At 38.5% G+C, this 24,247-nt stretch overlaps 1 protein-coding gene across 1 annotated transcript in view; it reads left to right on the top strand.

Moving 5' to 3' along the window:
• The window catches only part of LOC133283783 (ENHANCER OF AG-4 protein 2-like), a 33,571-nt gene that overhangs the window by 8,032 nt on the left and 1,292 nt on the right, over positions 1-24,247 (top strand). Inside the window, exons 4-12 of the mRNA XM_061480695.1 lie at positions 22-523; positions 1,102-1,210; positions 1,366-1,478; positions 4,782-4,969; positions 11,900-12,530; positions 12,613-13,108; positions 13,381-13,473; positions 13,588-13,703; positions 14,240-14,440. Coding sequence (XP_061336679.1) covers positions 22-523; positions 1,102-1,210; positions 1,366-1,478; positions 4,782-4,969; positions 11,900-12,530; positions 12,613-13,108; positions 13,381-13,473; positions 13,588-13,661 — 2,206 coding nt within the window. The 3' untranslated portion in view covers positions 13,662-13,703; positions 14,240-14,440. The remainder of the gene's footprint in view (positions 1-21; positions 524-1,101; positions 1,211-1,365; positions 1,479-4,781; positions 4,970-11,899; positions 12,531-12,612; positions 13,109-13,380; positions 13,474-13,587; positions 13,704-14,239; positions 14,441-24,247) is intronic.

The following is a 24,247-nucleotide window of genomic DNA, read 5'->3' as shown; positions in this document are numbered from 1 at the left end:
AACTTGCTTATATTATTACAGATCAGAGGTGGTCATGGAAGAACAAAGTAGTCTATATACTGGTTCTAGGACTCCGGAAACTGCTAATACTATGAAGCATCTAATTGCGGCTGCCCAGGCGAAAAGGAGACTAGTAGCTCAATCTCTGTGTCAACCTCTTGTCCTTTACAATGCTCAAGGGGGAACTCCTAGCCCCTCTACATTTCAGCCTTTTCTGTCTGTCTCAAGCAATTTTTGCCAGGCAGATCTGCTGGGAGTTTTTGAGCACCCAACATTGGCTTCTCCATCAATCAGTGGGCATCACTCCACTCCTCAAAATCAAGTTGATGCTGAAGAAAATGAGGAAAAAAGAGTTGGTTCAGTGCAAAGGGCTGCAGGGGGCTCTTTAAGTGGTGGTACTGAGGCTGCTGTTGCTCGTGATGCCTTTGAAGGAATGATTGAGACTTTAACAAGGACCAAGGAAAGTATTGGGCGTGCAACACGTCTTGCCATTGATTGTGCTAAGTATGGCATTGCTAATGAGGTATGCTTTATCATATCATTGCTATTTCTAAAATTATGAATCAGATAATGACTTCTTCCTCATTCTCTCCATCAAGTATGTGAGTAAGAAATTGCCTTGGAAAATAATTCAAAAACTATTATAATATACAGAAATACTGTCTTAATATTAGTTCCATTGGAATACTTATTTGATGTGATTTATATGTAATAATCTGATGAGTTGTGTTGGAAGTGTGAAATCAGTTGGTATCCCCTAAACCAGCATTGTCACTTATAGGTGAAAGGGTAAGCTCAGCTTATAAAGAATGCTCAGCCTTAAGATTTTTTTGAAAATGATGGTTTTTGAACATTGTGTTAGTAATATGGCATAAGGTGTAGTTTTTTCTTAATGCAACTATTAGTTCGCCTGTGTGCTTATTGTGTTCAATTCTTGCTTATAGAATATGACAATGCATTTTGTTTTGTTTATATTTAGAGATTTTTTGTAATGTGAATATACTTTCTACGATGTTGGACTTCTGCAATTATTTTTTGCAGTTACATTAGTTTGATTGTTAGTTTCCTGTAGTGGACTTACATCGAAGTCCTTATATTCAGGTTGTTGAACTTCTTATCCGAAAGCTGGAAAACGAAACTAGTTTTCATCGTAAAGTGGATTTGTTCTTTCTCGTTGATTCCATCACTCAGTGCTCACATAATCAAAAAGGTGGGAGATGTACTTCTTAGGATGCTGCTTAGTAGCATATTTTATGGATGTGCCTGTTTCTCTCTCTGACTGTCTCTTCTCTGCCCAAACTTGCAAGTCTTAGGTAGTGTTTTCTTCACTGCATCTTCAATTCTAATTGTAGAGGTATTTTTCAGGCATTGTAGGAGCCTCTTACATCCCTATAGTTCAAGGAGGGTTGCCCCGTCTTCTTGCTGCTGCTGCTCCCCCTGGAGCTAGTGCTCGTGAAAATCGTCGCCAGTGTCTCAAGGTCATCTCTTTCTTTTTTTTAATTAAAAAAAATTATTTGAGAGAAAATAAGTGAAATACACTCCCGCAGGGTGGGGTGGGGAAGATAGGCAAAATTCAAAACAGAAAAGAATAGAACACATGGGAACACGAAACAATCTAGAAAGCAACTAGGGTACTTGATCTCTCTGCAGATCAATAATGGTAATTACCTTGAAAAATCCATGAATGCACTAGATAGAAGCCATAAACACAACCCTATCTCTATGTGAAACTAGAGGTAATGAGAGGCTTTTAAAAATGTTTGCAATTTGCTCTTTTGAAATAGGCCAAAAGCACACACTGCCACTAAATTTTTGCCTTGTTTCTTCCAAAACATTATAAACAAACCAAGAGTAGCAGCTTGAAATTGAAGGCGCGGGAAACTAGATTCATGATCAAGTTGTTCCAAAAGAAAGCATCTTCTTTGAGATGAAAGACTTGATCTTAGAGTTAGTCTTAGATTTCCAAAAGGGCTTTGTAGGAAGAAACCTCTTGCAATTAGAAAATGTACAACAACTATAACAGAACATTTTTCCACTAGGTGAAGTTAGCTAATGGGTTAAAAAACGCCATTAGAGTGTTATATATATAATACTATTGTACACTACTGTTGTAAGTTGCTACTTACTAATTTTGTTAGTAACTATTGAAATTATGGGGATTTAATTATAGATGGAGAAAAGTGAATAAAGATGGAATAAAATTCTACAATGACGTGATATGATGTGATACAAAAGACATAGTAATAACCCCTGTCTATGCTAAATAGGAGACTTTTAAAATAAAGAAATATATCATGACATATGTTAAAGAATAATATAAACCATTAAAAGAGTCCTCACCCAATAGCTTAAGCTTTTGGGTTGAATTAGTTCTTTACGTGGTATCAAAGCCTCGGTATCACGAGGGCGATTCTCATCACCCCCTACTTTTACTTGTGGAATTTCTTAGCACAGGTACGTGAGCCTGTGCATTATTCACTCATCATACGCAGTGGACTCTCATGTGAGGGGGCGTGTTAGAGAAGTATATAAATTATTGGTGGGCCTTCATTTAATAGCTTAAGCTTTTGGGTTGAATTGGTTCTTTACGTGGTATCAAAGCCTCGGTAACCCGGGTTCGATCCTCGCCGCCCCCATTTGATCAACCGCCTGCCTTCCAGAGTCTTTGGCCATGTAAGTCCTGTTGATCTCATGACCTATTTTTTTCCTTCTATTCTAATTATTCAAAGTCTCCAGTCCCGTGTCTTTGGATGTGTTGCTTTCGTCCATATCCATAAACAACATCGGAGTAAATTAGAGCCTAGAGCCCTTAAGTGTGTCTTCCTTGGTTATGTTTCCAACAAGAAAAGATACAAATGTTACCACCCTCCAAGTCATAAATTCTTTGATCTATAGATGTTAGCTTCTATGGATGTTAGCTTCCATGAATCTGAGTCTTACTTTCTACACCCTCAGCTTCCGGGGGAGAATAGTATAGAAGCTTCATCCATTTTCTTCGAGTACGAGTCTCCCTTTCTGTTACCTACATCTTCTACTCCAGTAGTCACACTACATGACAATGAGAAGGAAGACTTAATTGTTGATGCTGAAAATTCATCTGATTCCTCATGTGACATGCCTCCTATTGATAGACAGAAAGTATGCAAAGTTGGGACACCCGAACTATTGTACCAAAGGAAGAAACAACCCACACTGCTCTACTAGGAACTGCAATCGCCTGAACTGCTGGTAAGTACTGAACACAATACCATATGAATAAAATATAGGTTGTTATCCAATGAAATCTATTTTCTAGAAGATTTTTTTCTATAATAGAAATAGAATCTGACATATACATATATAGAAGATATATATTAAAAATAGATCATTTTTCACGTTCCTGGGAAGGGTGACAAACAAGTAATCCATTTTCTCTATTTCTTTATCTCAGCGTGAATCATATGTTTGCAACAGCAGGGGCAGAATTTTTTCAATTCCAATCGACTGGGCGTATTGTGTCGATTCTTTTGAGTAATGTATCTTGAAATACCCTTTGATTCCTTATTCACATCCTTTTTATCACAACCGCTACATTCCAAAATAACAGTTATTCGGATATCTTTACCCTTCTTGGCCATGAACCTCCTTTGGGTTTTTGATTCACTTAACTCTTCGATTTTCGGATTTTAATAGAAGAAGAAAGGAACAAAAAAAGTGGAAGTTGATAATTCGAAATCCAATTATGTAGGAAAGACTTTGTTCGAATTCATTTAAGATTTATTACAGTACAGTAAGAATTTAGTAATACAATGATTTCAAACTACATTTCGAATCGCAGTACATTATTATAAGGTTTAGTTTAAGTATCTTGTATGATATTGTTGTCTCCATTCCAACTCCATTTCTGGCCTCACTCTATTATTTATAGAAATAGAGTTTCATTAATAATTCCATAATCGAAATTATTAATGAAATTCCATTGAAGCCTGGACAAAATTCCCAGTTTCACGGAGGCCTTATCCGTTTTTATTTTTTATCTTTTCGAACTTATTCTCTAATTCTAAAAAAAAGAAATTAAAGAAGAGTGGCTGAAAATTATTCTCGATGATCTCAAGGTGAGATATGAAGGATCTATGAAGTTACTTTGTGATAACAAGTCAGCTATCTGTATAGCCCACAATCTAGTTCAACACGATCGAACCAAACATATTGAGATTGATCGCCATTTCATTAAAGAGAAATTAGACAGTGGACTGATCACTACTCCATATATTCCTTCTGGTCGTCAATTGGCTGATGTCTTAACTAAGGGTCTTCCTAATGATAGATTTCAAGAACTTACTACTAAGTTGGGAATAATAAATATCCATTCCTCAGCTTGAGGGGGAGTATTGTAAATATTAGAATTATTTTATTATCATTTTGTAATAGTTAGAATACTCTATAAGTGTATTTGGGCTTAGCCCATTAGGTTTTTTAGTCTCTTTAAATAGAGAACTCTTGTACAAATATTATAGAATTCAATAATATACAAATTTTCTTTTCTAGTAAAGGTAATTTTGCTTAGTGTTGAGATATATAGTCCCACATTGGTTGTATGTGCAACTAATGTGGAGTTTATAAGGCCTTGGGCACTCCCACCTTTTGAGCTAGCTTTTGGGGTGGTGTATCCCAAGGTTCTTTAGTAAAGTTTATGATGCCACTTTATTAGAAGTGGGTATGCTGTGTGCAAGAGGGATGTCATATTTTTTTTTTATTATTTATTTATTTATTTATTTTGGTAAATGTTGTATGGATTGCAGGTTTTAAGGCTGTGGCTTGATAGGAAAATTTTTCCTGAATCAGTTCTTCGCCGTTACATGGATGATATTGGAGTTTCAAATGATGATGTGACAACTAGCTTTTCTCTCAGGCGTCCTTCTAGGGAGGAACGGTCTGTGGATGACCCAATTAGAGAAATGGAGGGCATGCTTGTTGATGAGTATGGAAGGTGTGACGTTTATTTGTTTCATTAATTTTTTGGAGTGAAAGCTTGGTTTTTTTGTTATGTCGGTTTTCATTATTATATATTTTTTCCTTTGAAGAGTCACTGGTCTGTTATACAATCAGTCCATCTTTAACCCAAAAAAGATAGTTAATGATGAATCCTTAAACGAGAAAACACTTTGGAATTTTTGTGTTACAAATAAGCTTGACAGTTGAGGGTGAAAACAAAAAGAAGATAGTTTGAAATAAGAATTAGTAAATCATAAAAGTACTCTAGAAAGAAATGGATCAATCATCTTGGTAAAAAGTTATGTCAATACACTAACATAAGTGGCGGGAAGTTTAACAAATTTGATGCCTGGTTAAGAATTTTATGTCAAAACTAGCTTCGATAATCTGTACAAATTTAAATTGGTTTCAAATCATATTTTGTTGAAAAACTATTTCAGAAAAACAAAAAAATTGTATAGGATTTTCTCTTTTGACCTAGTTTGACTGAAAAATGATCTTATCAAAATGCATTTTTTCATTTTCTTAGTGATTGTCAAATACTAAAGGTTAGAAAACCCAGCTATAGAAAAAGTGTTCTGGCTTGACAAAGTTAAATTTTTTTCTATTTGTGTTAGAATAGATATGATTATATATGATTAGATATGATTAGATTACTTCCTATCTGTAAATATTCTTTTAGATTAGTTATAGGCTTCTTACTTAAGCCCATTAGGGTCTCTATATATTGTAACTCTTTGTATCAGATTAATACACAACATATTATTTTCATATTTAAGTTGGTACCAGAGCTCTTTTGTTCTGGGGACCCGCTTCTGCTTAAAACCTTGTTTTCGCTTTAAAACCTAAGCCCACTGCTTAGGAGTCATCTTTTCTTTGCCATGCGTCCTTCCGGCAAGCCATCAAGGGCTGTAAGCCCCTTCTGAGTAATCTCCGAACGCGTCAGCACCTTTGACGGCCACCGGAACCACCATCCGTCACTGTTCAAGCTGCCGGAGGAGTTTTCCGGCGAGTTTTCAGTCTAGACCTCACGTGATCAGAACCGTCTCCTCCCGACGACCAAAGTCTGTGGAAGTCCGACCACCATCGAAGCCGTCACGCGCCGCCCATCTCCTCTGCGCGTGGGCCTCACGCGCCACCTTCTGCCGACGTGTGTGCACTGTTTCGGCATCTTTTTCCGGTCGGTCTTGGACAGAAAGGCTCGCCTTCTTCTCCTCTTTCCAGATCTGTGGTTGGTTCTCTGTGGGTCTGACTTTTTGTGCGCATCTCTTCTTGATCGGTGATCAGGTTCGTTCCTATTTACTCGGTTTATACCTTTGTGATTTAATATAATGGCAGCAACTTCTCCTGTTCATTCGGAGGTCAGTTCTCCCTCTCCTCCTGTCAAAAGTTCTCTTAATATCATCTCCACCAATGTTGGGCCCATTACCTCTTCAAAGTTGAAGGGTTCTGTTCGAGTTTGGTTCTTTGGACAGGGACATGGGAACCATCTCTTGACTAAATCTACTGATGTTCCTAAGGAGGAAAAATCTGATTGGGAAAAGATTGACAACCAGCTTCTGAGTATCCTTTGGCAGTCCATTGATTAAGTCGTCTTGGACATCTTCTACTCTTTTCAAACTTGCACTGAAGTGTGGGAGGAAGCAAAACACCTCTACACTAATGATGTTTAGCAGCTCTATTTCATCATGTCTCAGTTTATGGATCTGCGCAAATCATCTGACATTCAGATGGAGACATATGTTGGCAAAAGTCGATCTTTGATGCAGGCATATTTGGATATGTTGCCCTACCCTACTGATGCTTCTGCATATCGGAAACAAGTGGAACGTCTCTTTATGGTTGACACATTTTCTGGTCTCCCTGAAGAATATGATAATGTCCGGGATACTATCTTGACTAGTGGGGATCCTGATCTATCAGTGACGTATCAGCGTCTTCTGAATCTTAATAAGAAATCTGCTCCTGCATCATCTGCTGTTGTTGATTCCACTACTCTAGTTTCTCGTACTGACTTTCGCGGGAACATTGGAGGTGGACGTGGTCATGGCAGAGGCCAGGGAGGACGTGGCCCAGGAGGACGTGGTCAGCGACCTCGTTGTCACTATTGTCAGCAACTTGGTCATTATGAGGAACGCTGCTACACAAAGTATCCTCACCTGCGACCTTCTCATGCTGCTAATATAGCTCAATCGGATACTGCTTCAAATGGTACAGTCTCTCTCTCCTCTGAAGACTATGCAGCACTCCAGATCTTTCTCAGGAAGGTCTTTCCTCAGTCTCATGCCTCTGCTTCAGAAATTGGTGTTGAGATATATAGTCTCACATTGGTTGTATGTGCAACTAATGTGGAGTTTATAAGGTCTTGGGCACTCCCACCCTTTGAGCTAGCTTTTGGGGTGGTGACCTCAAGGTTCTTAACATGGTATCGAGCCTCGCCGCCCCCTACTTTCTCTTGTGGCGTTTCTTAGCACAGGTAGGCTGAGCCTGTTGCATTGTCCACTCTTCAAGCCCAATGGTCTCTCGTGTGAGGGGGCGTGTTGAGATATATAGTCCCACATTGGTTGTATGTGCAACTAATGTGGAGTTTATAAGGTCTTGGGCACTCCCTCCCTTAGAGCTAGCTTTTGGGGTGGTGTATCCCAAGGTTCTTTACAATTGGTAATCCCGTTGCTTGTGTTTCTCATTCTGCATCACTTGGTCCTTGTATATTTGACTCAGGTGCTACTGATCACCTCTGTGGTAATAAGGAACTCTTTTTATCCCTTACATATTCTGATAATTTACCCTCTTTTACTCTTGCTGATGGCACTAAGGCCCCTGTTCATGGGATTGGACAAATCTGTCCAACCTCCTCATTGACCTTGACATCTGTCTATTACATTCTTAACATCCCTTATAATTTAATATCTGTTAGTAAATTGATCAATTCTCTTAACTGTATTGTCACCTTCTCAAACCATTCTGTTCCTGTGCAGGATCCGGGTACGGGGAAGATGATTGGAGTGGGCCGTGAGTCACGGGGTCTGTTCTACATGGTTGTGCTGAGTCCTTCCGTTGCCTGTTCTCTCACATAATCTTCACAACTCATCCACAGTCGCCTCGGGCATCCTAGTGTTTCAAAATTACAGAAGATGGTTCCTCTTTTATCCGGTCTTCAGACTTTAGATTGTCAGTCATGTCAGCAAGGAAAGCACATACGCTCCTCATTGTTAATCGAGTCAATAAACGAGCTGATGCTCCTTTTTCAATTATTCATTCAGATATTTGGGGTACTAGTCGTAGTGTCTGTTTTAGGTTTTCGGTATTTTGTTACCTTTATTGATGATTTTTCACGTTGTACTTGGATTTATTTAATGAAAAACCGTTCTGAGTTATTTTCTATTTATCAAAAATTTTCTGCTGAAATTCATACTCAATTTGGTGCTTCTATTCGTATTTTACGTAGTGATAATGCTAAGGAATATGTTTCTGTTGACTTTTCTAATTTCTTAGCCACACAGGGTACTTTACACCAAACTACTTGTCCTCACACTCCACAACAAAATGGAGTAGCTGAACGTAAGAATAGACATCTCATTGAGACTACACGAACTCTTCTTATTCACATGCATGTTCCTCTTCACTTCTTGGCCGATGCAGTCCTTGCCTCTTGGTTTCTCATCAACCGTATGCCTTCATCTGTGCTTAATAATGACATTCCTTATAACTTATTGCTTCCAGATGTTCCTCTCTATCCTCTATCCCCACATGTCTTTGGTTGTACCTGTTTTGTTCATGACCTCACTCCTGGTAAGGACAAGTTAACATCCAAAGCCTTTAAATGTATTTTTCTTGGTTATTCTCGTCTTCAAAAGGGTTATCGTTGTTATTCTCCCGATCTTAAGCGTTATTTTGTTTCCGCTGATGTCACTTTTCTTGATCAACAACTCTTTAATTCTATCCCATCTCAATTGTCACAGGTTGATCATGTTCTTCCTGTTCCTTCTCTTGACTTGTCTTTGCCAGCTGCAGGTGCTTCTATTCCAGATGAGCTACCTATTGCTTCTATACCTGAGGACCGTCCACTTCTCACCTATCAGCGTCGCAAAACTGTGCCTCCTGTCGACTCGACTCTTGCTGACTCATCACCCACTGCTGTTGATTCTTCCCCTCCGGCTCCTTCACCAGAGGCTCTTCCCATTGCTCAAAGAAAAGGTACACGTACTACTCGTAACCCTTATCCTCTTTATACCTTTTTGAGCTATGACCGTCTTTCTTCACCTCATTTCACCTTTGTTTCTAGTCTTTCTTCTGTTTCTATTCCTAAGACCACAGGTGAAGCACTTTCCCATCCAGGGTGGTGCCAAGCGATGCTTGATGAGATGACTGCACTTCATTCCAATGGCACTTGGGACCTTGTTTCTGCTCCTCCAGAGAAGTCTATAGTTGGTTGTCGCTGGGTTTTTACTGTGAAAGTTGGACCTGATGGTCATGTTGATCGACTCAAGGCACGCCTAATTGCAAAGGGTTTTACTCAAATCGTCAGCCTTGATTATAGCGATACATTCTCTCCAATCGCTAAGATGGCGTCAGTTCGCCTATTTCTTGCTTTTGCTGCTGTTCGTCACTGGCCACTCCTTCAACTTGACATCAAAAATACCTTTCTTCATGGTGATTTACAAGAAGTTTATATGGAGCAACCACCTGGTTTTGTTGCTCAGGGGGAGTTTAGGAAGGTGTGTCGTCTTCGCAAATCCTTATATGGTCTTAAGCAGTCTCCTCGTGCATGGTTCAGTCGCTCCAGTTTTGCTGTTCAGGCGTTTGGTTTAATTCGCAGTAAAGTTGACAATTCTGTATTTTATAGGATCACATCTCCTGATAAGTGCATCTATTTGTTAGTCTATGTTGATGACTTCATTCTCACCGGGAGTGATCAAGCTGGAATTCGTCAGTTAAAACAGTATTTATTCAGTCAATTTCAAACAAAGGACCTCGGGAAGCTGCGTTACTTCTTGGGAATTGAGGTAGCACAATCTAGACAGGGCATTCCTATCTGTCAAAGGAAGTATTCCTTGGATATCCTAGAAGAGACTGGTATTTTAGGGTGTAAACCAATTGATACACCCATGGATCCCAATGTCAAGTTATTTATCGGACATGGGGAGCCGTTATCTGATCCAGGTCATTATCAGAGGTTAATTGGGAAGCTCAATTATCTTACTGTGAATAGGCCAGACATTTCATTCGCCGTTAGTACGGCTAGTCAGTTCTTTGATTCCCCTTGTGATTCTCATTGGGATGCTGCTGTGAGGATCCTCCGGTACATCAAAGGAGCACCAGGAAAAGGTTTGTTGTATTCAGATCAGGGAAATACAGAAATTTGTGGTTATTCAGATGCTGGTTGGGCAGGATCACCTTCAGACAAGCACTCTACTTCTGGCTATTGTGTCTTCTTTGGAGGAAACTTAATTTCTTGGAAGAGCAAGAAACAGCCTGTTGTTGCTCGATCTAGTGCAGAAGTATCGTGCAATGGAAATTACTACATGTGAGTTAATCTGGTTAAAGCAGTTGATTCAGGAACTTCATCTTTGTGAACAAAAACAACCCATGACACTCATTTGTGATAATCAAGCTGCACTACATATATCTTCTAATTCTGTATTTCATGAGAGAACCAAACATATAGAGATTGATTGTCACTTCATTCGAGAAAGGATTCAGTCAGGAGAATTCAAGACAGTTTTTGTCAACTCTAATGATCAACTAGCGGATGTCTTCACTAAAGCTCTTAGAGGTCCTCGGCTTGAATATATTTGTAGCAAGCTTGGTGCTCACAATATATACGCACCAGCTTGAGGGGGAGTGTTGGAATAGATATGATTAAGATATGATTAGATATGATTAGATTACTTCCTATCTTTAAATATTCTTTTAGAGTAGTTCTGAGCTTCTTACTTAAGCCCATTAGGGTCTCTATATATTGTAACTCTTTGTATCAGATTAATACACAACATATTATTTTCATATTTAAGTGCCTGCATTGTTGCAATTTCTACCATTTTGAAGCTTCTGGCAAATACTATGTGACCTGCTTTTCATTGCTTTTGCATATTGGAACTTGAAGAGAATGGGAAAATTGATGGAGAACATATAGGAAGATGGATTCCTAAACTAATGACATGGCTCTTATGAATTGGTCACTTGTATCTCTTAATGATCTAATATAAGTATTTGTATAGTTCCTCTCTTAAAATGAAAACGTGGGAAATAAAAGTTGATTTCTTCTTAAATCTATACTACTATAGAAAGGAGACTAAGAGGGTGAGTCTGGGGCAGTAGTAAAACTTATCCTTTGTGACTGAGAGGTTATAGGTTTGAATCCGAGAAACAACCTCTTTGCAGATATGCAAGCTAATGTTGCGCACAAGGACTGCCCTTTCCTTTACCCTTGTTAGTCAAGGTTTAATGGAGAGTGGTTACTGGTTAGTATAGAAAGGAGACTACCCTCCTTGGAAACCCTATTTTCGCAAAAAGAGCACCGGAAAACATGTGCTTCTGACTTTTTGACATAAGTTAACATATTACACTCTCATGTTACGTACGTTTGGTTCCTCTTTAGAATTAAGTTTAATGAAATATTTTAAAAAATAAAATGGGAGAAAATAAATAACATCAAAGATTGACATGCACATGTGTGCATGTTAAGTGGGACTATGATTCAGTCATATTGTAGGGAAAAAGAAATTGTAGATGGAAATTATTTTTCATTGTTGTGCTGGGTTGCATTTTCCAATTTTTTTTAGCGTGAAAATGAAGATTTACTGTTCATTTTATGAAGAACAACTGTCTAATTGTTGTTTTCTATTCTATTGCCTTTTTTACCTGTTTCCAAAGTCTTTTTCTGAATCTGATTCATGCTATATATCTGGATTTTGTGTATCAGTAATGCTACATTTCAGCTGCCTGGCTTTTTATCTTCTCATGTGTTTGAAGAAGATGAAGATGATTTTCCTAGTAATGCATCTCCAGCAGATACCAATCACACTCTTGTGGATTCAGAAACTTCTACAGTTACCCCAAATGACAAGCGCCATTGTATCTTGGAGGATGTGGATGGTGAGCTGGAAATGGAAGATGTTTCAGGTCACCCAAAGGATGAAAAGCCTGTACTTTTGAACAGTTCTTCTGAAGTGGATTTTCAACTTCGGGGCTCAGATATGATTTTGGCTCCAGCTTCGAACATTTCTGCAGAAATACCTGGTATTCTTGAGGGTTCTCCTCCATTGCCACTAGATTCACCCCCTCCTCCCCCACCTTTGCCTTCTTCACCTCCACCACTACCTCCTCTTTTATCTCCATCTCCTCCCCCAGCCCCACCTCCCCTAGTGTTGCAACCCCCACCTCTTCCTTTGCCACCCCCAGGCCCTCCACCATCATTGATTTCTCAATCATCTCGACCAGCTCAGCCTTCACTTTTCTCCCAGGCACTAGTGCCACCTCAATCATCACATCAGTCATCACCGCTGTCTGGGTATCCACAGATTGTACCTCATGACTATAGTGGCACAACTAGTGTAAGATGTTGCTTTTGAATGTCACTGGTTTGTTTTAGATTTGTTATATTGCTGGTTTTGACAAATGGAGTCGTCTATACAGGGGAACCAAATAGTTCAAATGGCTGGAAATTCTTTTAATGGAGATCACAATAGTGCAGTTGTCAAAAATGATATATTGTCACAGCCATCTCCTTGCTTTCCTCCAATGGCAGGCTGCAGCTCTCAGGAACCTTCTGGTTTTAACCCTCCAAGGCCGTTAGAATATGGACAGAATGATATGTATCTAAATTCTCAAGTTCCCCAATCTAACCAGCAATTTCAGCAGGGCAACCCTCCATTTGCTCCAAGACACATGCATCCTGCCCCACCCCAAAATCCACCCAATCAGTATTCATATCCAAAGCCTACAGTTCAGCAGCATCGTCCACATTCTTTCCATCCTCCCTTCTCATTGCCATCCCTTCCAGATGGCCAGAGGCCATTTGTTGCTAATGAACAATGGAGGATGTCATCAAATGAATTTATAACAAACAATCAACAGGGTTTATGGCGAGGGGGAAATCCTTCATGCCCTGGTCCATCCTTTAGGCAGGAAGGTATGTGAATCTGTTTAGCTTACCATTCCATATGTTTATTGCAGTAAAATATGATTGATGTTTTATGCTGTTTATTATACATATATCTCTTATTCCTGAAGCTTGTCGTTAGCTTTTTATGAAGGCTTTCATCCATCTACATAATTTTTTATTTTACTATTTTGTGAAATATCAAAGCTCTTAGTAATCACCTTGTTGTTAGTGGTATTTCGTGTTGTTTGTGAGGTAAATCTGAATGTCCAAAAATATTGTTGTAATGACGGTGATGACAGGATATTTCCGGCCACCTCTTGAAAGACCACCAATAAGCAATGCAGGTTTTCTGCATGCAAACCCTGTTAACATACTTGCTCCTCCAATGTCAGGTAGTTTTTGCTTTTCTTCACTTCTTTGCTTTTTCTCAGTTCTCAGTTTCCCCCTTAGCTTCCACTTGTTAAGAAACTATATTTACCGATCAAGATCATCATTTTCTTCTTCAGGACATGGTGTTCCTCAGATGTTGCCCCCCTGTAGACCAGACATTCCTGCACTTAATTGTTGGAGGCCTACTTGATGTTGATGGAATTTTTTTCAAATTAATATGCAAAATTGCTGGGTAAGATAATTTTTATTGATGTTAATATAGAACTATTTACGTGTCTATGTAATAGCTTGAGCTTTCGGGATGGTTGGTTCACTAAGTGGTCTAGAGTTCAACCCTTGCTTCCCTTGTTTTTCTAATAACAAGTTAAATTTCAGCACAAGGTAAATGGGCTTGAGGTTTTGCATTTTCCATGCCTCAAGCCCAAAGGAATTTTGTATGGCGAGGTACCATTCATATGTCTTTACTTTAAAGCTTTACCTTTTGGGATAGTTGTTTCATGACATATTCATTATCTGTGGCTTATTTGATAGGAATACATAACTTAATTGTTTATGTTGAGAGGAAATTAATTTTGAATGAATGATGATTATACCTGCCTATGCATGTACTTAATTTCTTTTATAATAAAAGATTTTAGGTTGTTATACTTGTAGTGTGATTTTGTCAAATCTTTTGGTATAATGCCTGTGTTAATTTTTATTCTAAAGAAAATTTGTATGTCAAGGTTCTCTCGCAATATTGAATTATGACTGCCTGTTTAATTTCAGTGCTGTTGCTGGTGGATCAACAATAAAGGCTACATTGTGTGGCTTGAAGTTAGATTCACTTGTGTAGTATGTACAACTACCCCCAAAGAAAATTTTGAAAACTTGTGGAGGCCTTTGGCAGGACTGTGTATATTGTAATTTTTCCTGAGAATGTATCCCAAGAGAATTTGCTTCCCAGTTTAGGCCCTTGTTACTGACTTGGTTAGTTTATCTGTTTCCCATCCCTTGTAATTATTACATAAGATCTACATATAGAAATCAGTTCCATGCACTCAGTTTTAACCACGATAATTGAATGTTAATTTACTATCTAGCCTTTAATTTCTACTTCAATTTTGTTTTCTTTGATTCTTTCTTGTGTTTTGCATTTTCGGAAAAAATAGCATGTTTTAGTGATTTCACTGCCTATTGTATATCTGGAGTCAGTTGTGGAGTTCTTCTCCGTGATACTAATCTTTTGGCCATGTTTGATCGGAAAATAAAAATAATTGGGCAACTGACGGCAGGGTGTTAACTTTGATTTACTGGAAGTTCTTTTCACACTGTTAAGTCCTTGCTCCATGTGAAAATTTAGTTATTTTTCATACACAGTACCTCTTTCTCCTCCTGCCCTCCATGGAAATGCTATCTTCGATGAACAATAATTGAGTTGTATAATAGTGAATTGTATAATACTGAATTGTATAATAATTGTACAAGAATTCTCTATTTAAAAAGACTAAAAAGACCTAATGGGTAAGCCCAAATAACCTTCTAGAGTATTCTAATTATTACAAAATAGTGATACAAAAATAATAATCAGATAAATAAATCTAATATTTACAATACTCCCCCTCAAGCTGAGAAATAGATATTTATCATTCCCAGCTTGTTAGTAAGTTCTTGAAATCTATCATTAGGAAGACCTTTAGTTAAGACATCAGCCAATTGACAACCAGAAGGAATATATGGAGTAGTGATCAGTCCATTGTCTAGTTTCTGTTTAATGAAGTGGCAATCAATCTCAATATGTTTTGTTCGATCGTGTTGAACTGGATTGTGGGCTATATAGATAGCTAACTGGTTATCACAAAGTAACTTCATAGATCCTTCATATCTCACCTTGAGATCATCGAGAATGATTTTCAGTCACAATAACTCATAGATATCTTGAGCCATGGCTCGAAATTCTACTTCTGCACTTGATTTAGTAACTGCATTTTCCTTTTTACTTCTCCATGTTATTAGTTTTCCACAGAGAAACAAACAATAGCCCGAAGTAGACCATCGGTCAGTCACAGATCCAGCATAATCGGTGTCTGTATAAACTTCTAAGGATAGGTTTTCTCCTCTCTGGAACAATAGTCCTATGCCTGGTGTGCCTTTCAGGTATTGGAGAATCATGTCCACAGCTCGCAAGTGTTTCTCCCTCGGATCATGCATGAATTGACTAACAATACTAACTGCATAAGCTAGACCAGGTCTAGTATGAGCTAGATATATCAATCTTCCCACTATTCATTGATACTGTCCTTTGTCAACTGGAGGGCTCTCATTTTCACTTCCTAGTCTGTGGTTCTGCTCAATCGGAGTACTGGAAGGTTTACACCCAAGTTTTCCTCCTTCTTTAAGGAGGTCAAGAACATACTTTCATTGACAAATAAAAATGTCTTGTTTTGAATGAGCAACTTCTATCCCAAGAAAATATCTCAGGTTTCCAAGATCTTTAACTTTAAATTCAGTAGTCAGTCTTTTTTTCAGAGCACATTTCTCACCTATATCATCCCCTGTTATAATCATTTCATCAATATAACTAGAAGGATAATGGTCTTATCTTCCTGAGAATGTTTAAAGAAAAATGTATGATCTCCTTGACTTTGCTTGTATCCTAATGAAAGTATAACTTTGTAAATCTTCCAAACCAAGCACGCAGGGATTGCTTCAAGCCATATAACGCCTTCTTCAACTGCAAACTTTATTATCTCCATTTGTAGAGCTAAATCTTAGTGGGATCTCCATGAAAACCTCCTCTTCTAATTTGCCATTATTTTTCACATCAAGTTGTTTCAAATCCCAATAAAAGTGAGCAGCAAGAGACAATAAAACTCTTACAGTGTTCATTTTGGCCTCTGGAGCAAATGTTTCTTCGTAATCAATGCCATAGGTCTGTGTGTACCTTATACCTCTCAAGAGTCCCATCAGAATTATATGTATACACCCATCTGCACCCTATTGCCCATTTTCCATTTGGCCTGTCAAAAACTTCCCATGTATTATTCTTCTCCAATACATTCATCTCGTCATGCATGGCTTGAACCCAATTATAATCCTTTATTGCTTCATGTACTGATTGCGGGATTGAAATGGAGTCAAGGGTTGTAATAAAACTTCTATGCTGCATAGAGAGATTCTTAGAGGAGACAAAATGAGAATAGTGTGTTGGGTACAAGACCTTTTCCTTTTCCTTACAGCAATGCGTAAGTCATCAGAATTAATATCAGGCTCAGGAACAAAAGAAGTAGTGTATTCAGTACTTACCAACGGTTTAGACGATTGCAATTGCTGGTGGAGCAATATGAGTTGTTTCTTTCTTTGATATACTAGTTCAGGTGTCCCAATTTTGCATATTTTCTGTCGATTGATAGGAGGCATGTCATATGAGGAATCAGATGAATTTTCACCCTTAACAACTAAGTCTTCCTTCTCAATTTGGGTAAGAGATGTAGGTAACAAAAAGGGAGACTCAAACTAAAAAAAAATTGATGAAGCTTCTATACCAATGTTATTAGAACCGGACCGGTCATTGACCCGGCCGAGGTACCGGGTCACTGGGTCAATGGTTCAACCGGTGGGTCACTGGTTGAACCGCATGAACCGGATATATATATATAAATTTATATTTTTTACTGAATTATATAATAAATATCTTAAATGGTGCCATCCAAACAATAATCTGATGTAGTTTAGTGGTATTTGCTATGTTATATAACCTCAATGGAAGGGGTTTGAATCCCATCAGATGCAATTTTTGAAATAATTCTCTTAACTTAATAGTTAATAATAAATATATTAAATGGTGAGTTTTATTCAACCAGTGATGGTGGCCTAGTGGTATGAAAAGGCGCTCCTCACTCCAATATGTTGGGTTCGAATCCTAGCTGGTGCAAAAAATATTTTGTGACTAATTTTAAAAAAACCGGTTTAAGTAGAAAACCGGTTTACCGGTTCAACCGCGGTTTATCACTGGGTCACCCGGTCAATACCGGGTTGACTACTTAAGCGGTCTAATACTGTAACCGGACCGGTTGATGGGCAGGTTTCTGAGCCAACCGGCTGGGCCGGTCCGGGTTTAATAACACTGTTCTATACTGTTCTCCCCCTAAACCTGAGGGTGTTGAAAATAGGACTCAGATTCATGAAAGCTGACATCCCTACTAGAAAGCTTACATTCATGAAAAGTAGGATTTATTTACAGAGATTGAATAATCTAATGGGCTAAGCCCAAAGAATATTCTATAATGAAAAATAAATAAAAATAAATAATTACAATATAATTATTTACAACACTCCTTCTCAAGCTGAGGAATAAATATTTATCATTCACAGCTTGCTAGTAAGCTCTTGAAATTTATTTGAGGGAAGTGCCTTCGTCAGAATATCAGCTAATTGACGCTCAGAAAGAATATACGGAGTGGCGATCAACCCGCTATCCTGTTTCTCTTTGATGAAATGACGGTCGACCTCAATATGCTTAGTCCTATCATGTTGAACTGGATTATGAGCTATACAAATGGCTTACTTATTATCACAAAATAGCTTCATAGGTCCTTCATATCTTATTTTGAGATCATCAAGTATAATCTTCAACCACAATAATTCACAAATACTTTGAGCCATAGCTCGAAATTCAGCCTCTGCATTTGACCTGGCAACCACATCCTGTTTCTTATTCCTTCATGTCACTAAGTTACCACAAAGGAACATACAATAACTAGTAGTAGATCGACGGTCAGTCACGGATGCAGCATAATCGGCATCAGTATAAACTTCTAAAGAGATTGTTAAGATATATAAGTCTCACATTGGTTGTATGAGCAACTAATGTGGAGTTTATAAGGCTTTAGTCACTCTCACCCTTTGAGCTAGCTTTTGGGGTGGTGTATCCCAAGGTTCTTATCAAGATCCTTTGTTTGAAATTGACTGAACAAATACTGTGTTAACTGATGAATTCCAACTTGATCACTTCCAGTGAGAATAATGTCATCGACATAGACTAACAGATAGATGCATTTGTCAGGAGATGTGAAACTATAAAACACAGAGTGATCGACCTTACTGCGGATTAAGCCAAAAGCCTGAACAGCAGAACTAAAACGGCTTAACCAAGCTCGAGGGGACTGCTTGAGGCCATATAAGGACTTACGAAGTCTGCACACCATTCCAGACTCTCCCTGAGCAACAAACCCAGGTGGTTGCTCCATGGAAACCTCTTCTTGTAAATCACCATGAAGAAAAGCATTTTTAATGTCTAGTTGAAGGAGTGGCCAGTGACGAACAGCAGCAAAGGCAAGAAACATTCGGACGGACGCCATCTTAGCGACAGGAGAGAACATGGCACCATAGTCAAGTCCGAATATCTGAGTAAAACCTTTGGCGACTAAGCGTGCCTTGAGACGGTCAATATGGCCATCAGGTCCAACCTTGACATTGAAGACCCACCAACAACCAACAATAGACTTCCCTGAAGGAGCAGGAACAAGATCCCAAGTGCCATTGGAATGAAGAGCAGTCATCTCATCAAGCATCGCTTGGCACCACCCTGGATGAGAAAGTGCTTCACCTGTGGTTTTAGGAATAGAAACAAAAGAAAAACTAGAAACAAAGGTGTAATGTGAAGTAGGAAGACGATCATAGCTTAAAAATGTATAAAGAGGATAAGGGTTACGAGTAGTACGTATACCTTTTCTTTGGGCAATAGGAAGAGCCTCTGGTGAAGGAGCCGGAGGAGAAGAGATGACTGGAGAAGACGATGAGTCACCCAGTGCCAAGTCTGTAGGAGGCACTTTCTGACGACGCTGATAAGTGAGAAAAGGGCGGTCAGCAGGGATGGAGATAAGAGATCTGTCCTCTGGGAGAGAGTCACCTGCAACTGGTAAAGACAATTCAAGAAAAGGAACAGGAAGAACTTGATCAACATGTGACAACTGAGATGGGATAGAATGAAAGGGTTGTTGATCTAGGAAACTGACATCAGCAGAAACAATATAACGCTTAAGATCAGGAGAATAACAACGATAACATTTTTGAATACGAGAATAACCAAGAAAGATACACTGAAAGGCTTTGGATGTTAACTTATCCTTACTAGGAGTGAGATCATGAACAAAACAAGTACAACCAAAGACGTGGAGTTAGAGGATAAAGAGGAGCATCTGGAAACAATAGATTATGAGGAATGTCATTGTTACAGATGAAAGCATGCAATTGATGAGAAAACAAGAGATGAGTACAGCATCTGCCCAGAAGTGAAGGGGAACCTGCATATGAATAAGAAGGGTACGGGCAGTTTCAATGAGATGTCTGTTTTTACGTTCAGCCACCCCATTTTGTTGTGGAGTGTGAGGACAAGTAGTTTGATGTAACGTACCTTGTGTGGCCAAGAAATTAGAAAAATCAATAGAAACATATTCCTTAGCATTATCATTACGTAGAATACAAATAGAAACACCAAGTTGAGTATGAATCTCATTAGAAAAGTTTTTATAAATGGAAAATAACTCAGAACGGTTTTTCATTAAATAGATCCAAGTGCAATGGGAAAAATCATCAATAAAGGTAACGAAATACCGAAAAACTAAAACAAACAAGGTACGACTTGGACCCCAGATATCTGAATGAACAAGAGAGAAAGGGGCATCAGCTCGTTTATTGACTCGACTGGCAAAAGAAGAGCGTGTATGCTTCCCTTGTTGACATGGCACATAATCTATTTTTTATCCCAAGGTTCTTATCAAGTGGTATTAGAGCCTCGTGTCCCGGGTTCAAACCTCGCCGCCCCTCTCTTTCTCTTGTGGAATTTCTTAGCACAGGTAGGCTGGGCCTGTTGCATCATCCACTCTTCAAGCCCAATGGGCTCTTGTGTGAGGGGGCGTGTTGAGATATATAAGTCTTACATTGGTTGTATGAGCAACTAATGTGGAGTTTATAAGGCCTTAGGCACTCCCACCCTTTGAGCTAGCTTTTGGGGTGGTGTATCCCAAGGTTCTTATCAACAGAAATATTGCCATCTCGTCGGTATAACAATCCCTTTACCAGGAGTAGCTTTAAGGTACTGAAGAATTCTCTCTACTTCTTGCATGTGTTTTTCTTTTGGATTATGCATGAACTGACTCACAATACTAACAACATAAGCTAGGTCTGGTCTAGTATGAGCCGTAGGTCCGAGTGTAACCCTTGGCAACTAATCGAGCCTTATATCTCTCAAGAGTACCATCAGAATTGTACTTTAGGGCATAAACGCATTTGCACCCTACTGCTTTCTTTCCATTGGATTTATCAACAACCTCCCATGTTTTATTCTTCTCCAAGTCATTTGTCTCCTCTTGCATGGCTTGAACCCAATTCTTATCTTTTAATGCTTCATGCACTGATTTTGGGATGGAAATGGAATCCAGTGCTGACATATAGCTTTTGTGCTGCATAGAAAGGTTAGTAAAAGAAACAAATTGAGAGAAAGGGTATTGGGTGCAAGATCTTTTTCCTTTTCTTAAGGCAATGAGTAAGTCATCAGAGACACTGGGTAAATTATCAAAAGCAGGTAAGTCATCAGAGACAATAATATCATGTTCAGAAATAAGGGATTCAGGACTTACCAGTGATTCATACGATTGAGGTTACTGATGAAGCAGTATGGGTTGTTTCCTCCTTTGATAACCAATTTAGATGTTAAAATTTTCCATATCTCAGGTGTACTTGAAGGTTCTGACACATTAGGAGTAAACACAGGAGGGAGAGGTGTAGAAGTAGACAAGGACGACCCAAACTCAAAGAAGGAAGGATGAGTCTTCTGAAGAACTGCTCTCCACCTGAAGATGAGGACCTTGGGGAAAGGACTCAAATTCATGAAAGGTGACATCCATAGAAACAAGATTTTCGACTCGGAGGATGATAATACGTTAGCCTTTTTTATCAGGGGCATAACCAAGGAAGACACACTTAAGAGCCTTAGGATCCAACTTACTGCGTTGTTGTTTATGAATATGGACAAAGATAACACAACCAAACACTCGTGGTGGAAGACTCTTCAAAATGGGAATAGAAGGAAAGAAGGAAGTCATGGAATGAATAGGACGGTTATTATTAAGGACCTGTGAAGGTAAGCGGTTGATTAAAAAGGCTGCAACTAACACGGCTTCTCCCCAATAAGAACTAAGAACCGATTTTGGAACAGTAGCTCTCTAGCGACTTCAAGGAGGTGACGATTTTTTCTTTCAGCAACCCCGTTTTGTTGAGGGGTATTAACATATGTGAGCTAATGAATCATACCTCTGTCTGAAATGAATTGGGACAGACGTTGGTTGACGTACTCAATACCATTATCAGATCTTAATCTTTTAATATTCTTATCAAACTGAGTCTCGAGGATGTGATAAAATTGGATAAATATCTCTGGTACTTCAGACTTGTCTTTCATCAAGAATATCCATGTCACCCGAGTACAATCGTCAATAAAAGAAACAAACCACTTTGCACCTGAAATATTGCATTTAAGAAGGGCCCCAAACATTATAATGAATCAGGGAAAAGCGTTCAATGCTTTTGATAGCACTAGAAGGAAATGACACTCGATGGTGTTTTGCAAATTCACAAACATTGTAATGAAAGGTCTTAACTGACTGATTTAGAAGCAAAGAAGGAAACATTGACTTCAATAGACTAAATGGTGGGTGCCCCAGACGCTTGTGATGGAGCCAAATCATAGACTCTGCCATAGAAGGATGACGTCTCATCAATAGCTGATTTTTGGTATCGTTTGTAGCATGTTCTGGAAGGAGATAATACAACTCACTTTGCTCCTCAGCAACTCCAATTGTCGTCCTTGTGGTAAGATCCTGAATAACATAATGAGAAGGAAAAAAGGTGATAAAACAATTCAAATCAGTTGTAAGCTTTTGAGTGGAGATAAGATTAGTGGAAAACTGAGGAACATAAAAAATATTCTTAAGAAACAAGGAAGGTTGAATTTGAATGTTACCAGAACCAATAACTGATTTATGGGATCCATCGGCTACGGCTATAGTATGACTACCAATAGTAGGATGATAAGTAAGAAAAAACTCAGCAAGACAAGTCATAGGATCAGTTGTACCAGAATCCAAAATCCATGAGGTTTTAAAATTAGTGCAAGAAGCAAGAAGAGATGTAGAACATATGTTCTTACTAGATAAGATCAAAGAATTGTCAGACGGCGTACACAAAGTATCAATAGCGGCCTTAAGCTGCTCCAACTCCCTTTGCCGAATATTCACATATGGAGTAACATTATCACACTTTCCATGAAAGCGAAAACACATGTCTCTTGTGTGTCCAACACTCTTACAATAGGTGCACCAATGTCCTATGGACAAATAAAACAGATCAAAGAGAACAACCCAAAAGAAGTGAGTAGTTATCAATGAAGTAAAAAAAAAAAGTATCCAGAGAGCTTAAACAGCATAACAACTTCAAGTTTAAGTCCAGACAGAAGCAAAATTATTAGATATGCAAAAAGAGGAACCAAAAAAGGCAAAAAAATATGCAACTTGCGGCAAAAAACTCACAAATGCACAACCAGACGATGTTGTAGAAGCCTCTGAATGTTCCGAACAGCAACAACAAGATCAGATCTAATCAAAGGACGCGCGAGTGTCCAAAAAGATCCGATTTTTATGACGAGATTGAACACCCACTACTGGAAACGTCTGTAGATTGAAAGATTTGGAAAAACGGAGTCAAACAGTGGTCCTCTTGGTCCAAAAGATCCACGGAAAAATTTTCCGGTGGCGGCGAGAGGCTAACAAATAGAATTTCGCTCTAAAGGCGACAGTTACGGAAGCAGATCCCTCAGGATCAAGATCTCTGAAACCAACTTGAAAAGTAGGATTGTATTATGTGAAAATTGTTTATGTGAAAATTGGTAATTACAAAAAGCTCTTTATTTATAGAGACTGAATGATCTAATGGGCTAAGCCCAAAGAATATTCTAGAATGAAAAATAAATAAAAATAAATAATTATAATACAATTATTTACAACACAAAGAATTTACGACTTGGAGGATGGTAATATTTGTATCCTTTTTTTTTTTTTTTTTTTGTAAATATATTTGTATCCTTTTTTGTTGGGCGCATAACTAAGGAAAACACACTTAAGGGCTCTATGCTCTAATTTACTCCGATTTTGTTTATGGACATGGACGAAGGCAACACATACAAAGACACGAGACTAGAGATTCTGCATAATTGGAACAGAAGGGAAAAAAGAGGTCATGAGATCAACAGGACTTACATGGCCAAGAACTCTGGAAGGTAAGTGGTTGATCAAATAGGCTGTAGTTAATACAACTTTTCCCTAGTAAAAGTTAGGTACAAATGTCTGAAGCAACGATGCTCTGGTGACTTCAAGCAAATGGCGAATTTTTTTTTTTAGCAACCTCATTCTATTGAGGGGTATTCTCACGTGTGAGTTCATGAACCATTCCTTTGTCTTTAATAAATTGGGAAAGACGATGATTAACATATTCTGTACCATTATCTGATCTCAAGCGTTTGATACTTTTACCAAACTGGGTTTCAATCATATTATAAAATTGGATAAACAACTATGTTACTTCTGCCTTATTTTTCATCAAGAATATCCATGTTATTCGAGTATAATCATCAATAAAGGAGACAAACCCTTTAGCACCAGAAACATTAGGGACCTTGGAAGGTCCCCAAACATCAGAATGAATAATAGTAAAAGGTTCAACATTTTTTATTGCACTCAAAGG

The sequence above is a fragment of the Gastrolobium bilobum genome, unplaced genomic scaffold (assembly GCF_033153095.1).
Source record: "Gastrolobium bilobum isolate Gb01-03AN ecotype WA unplaced genomic scaffold, APGP_CSIRO_Gbil_v1 utg47317, whole genome shotgun sequence".
Taxonomy (NCBI): domain Eukaryota; kingdom Viridiplantae; phylum Streptophyta; class Magnoliopsida; order Fabales; family Fabaceae; genus Gastrolobium; species Gastrolobium bilobum.
The sequence above is the reverse complement of the archived record's forward strand: the minus strand, read 5'-3'. Positions and strand labels throughout refer to the sequence as shown.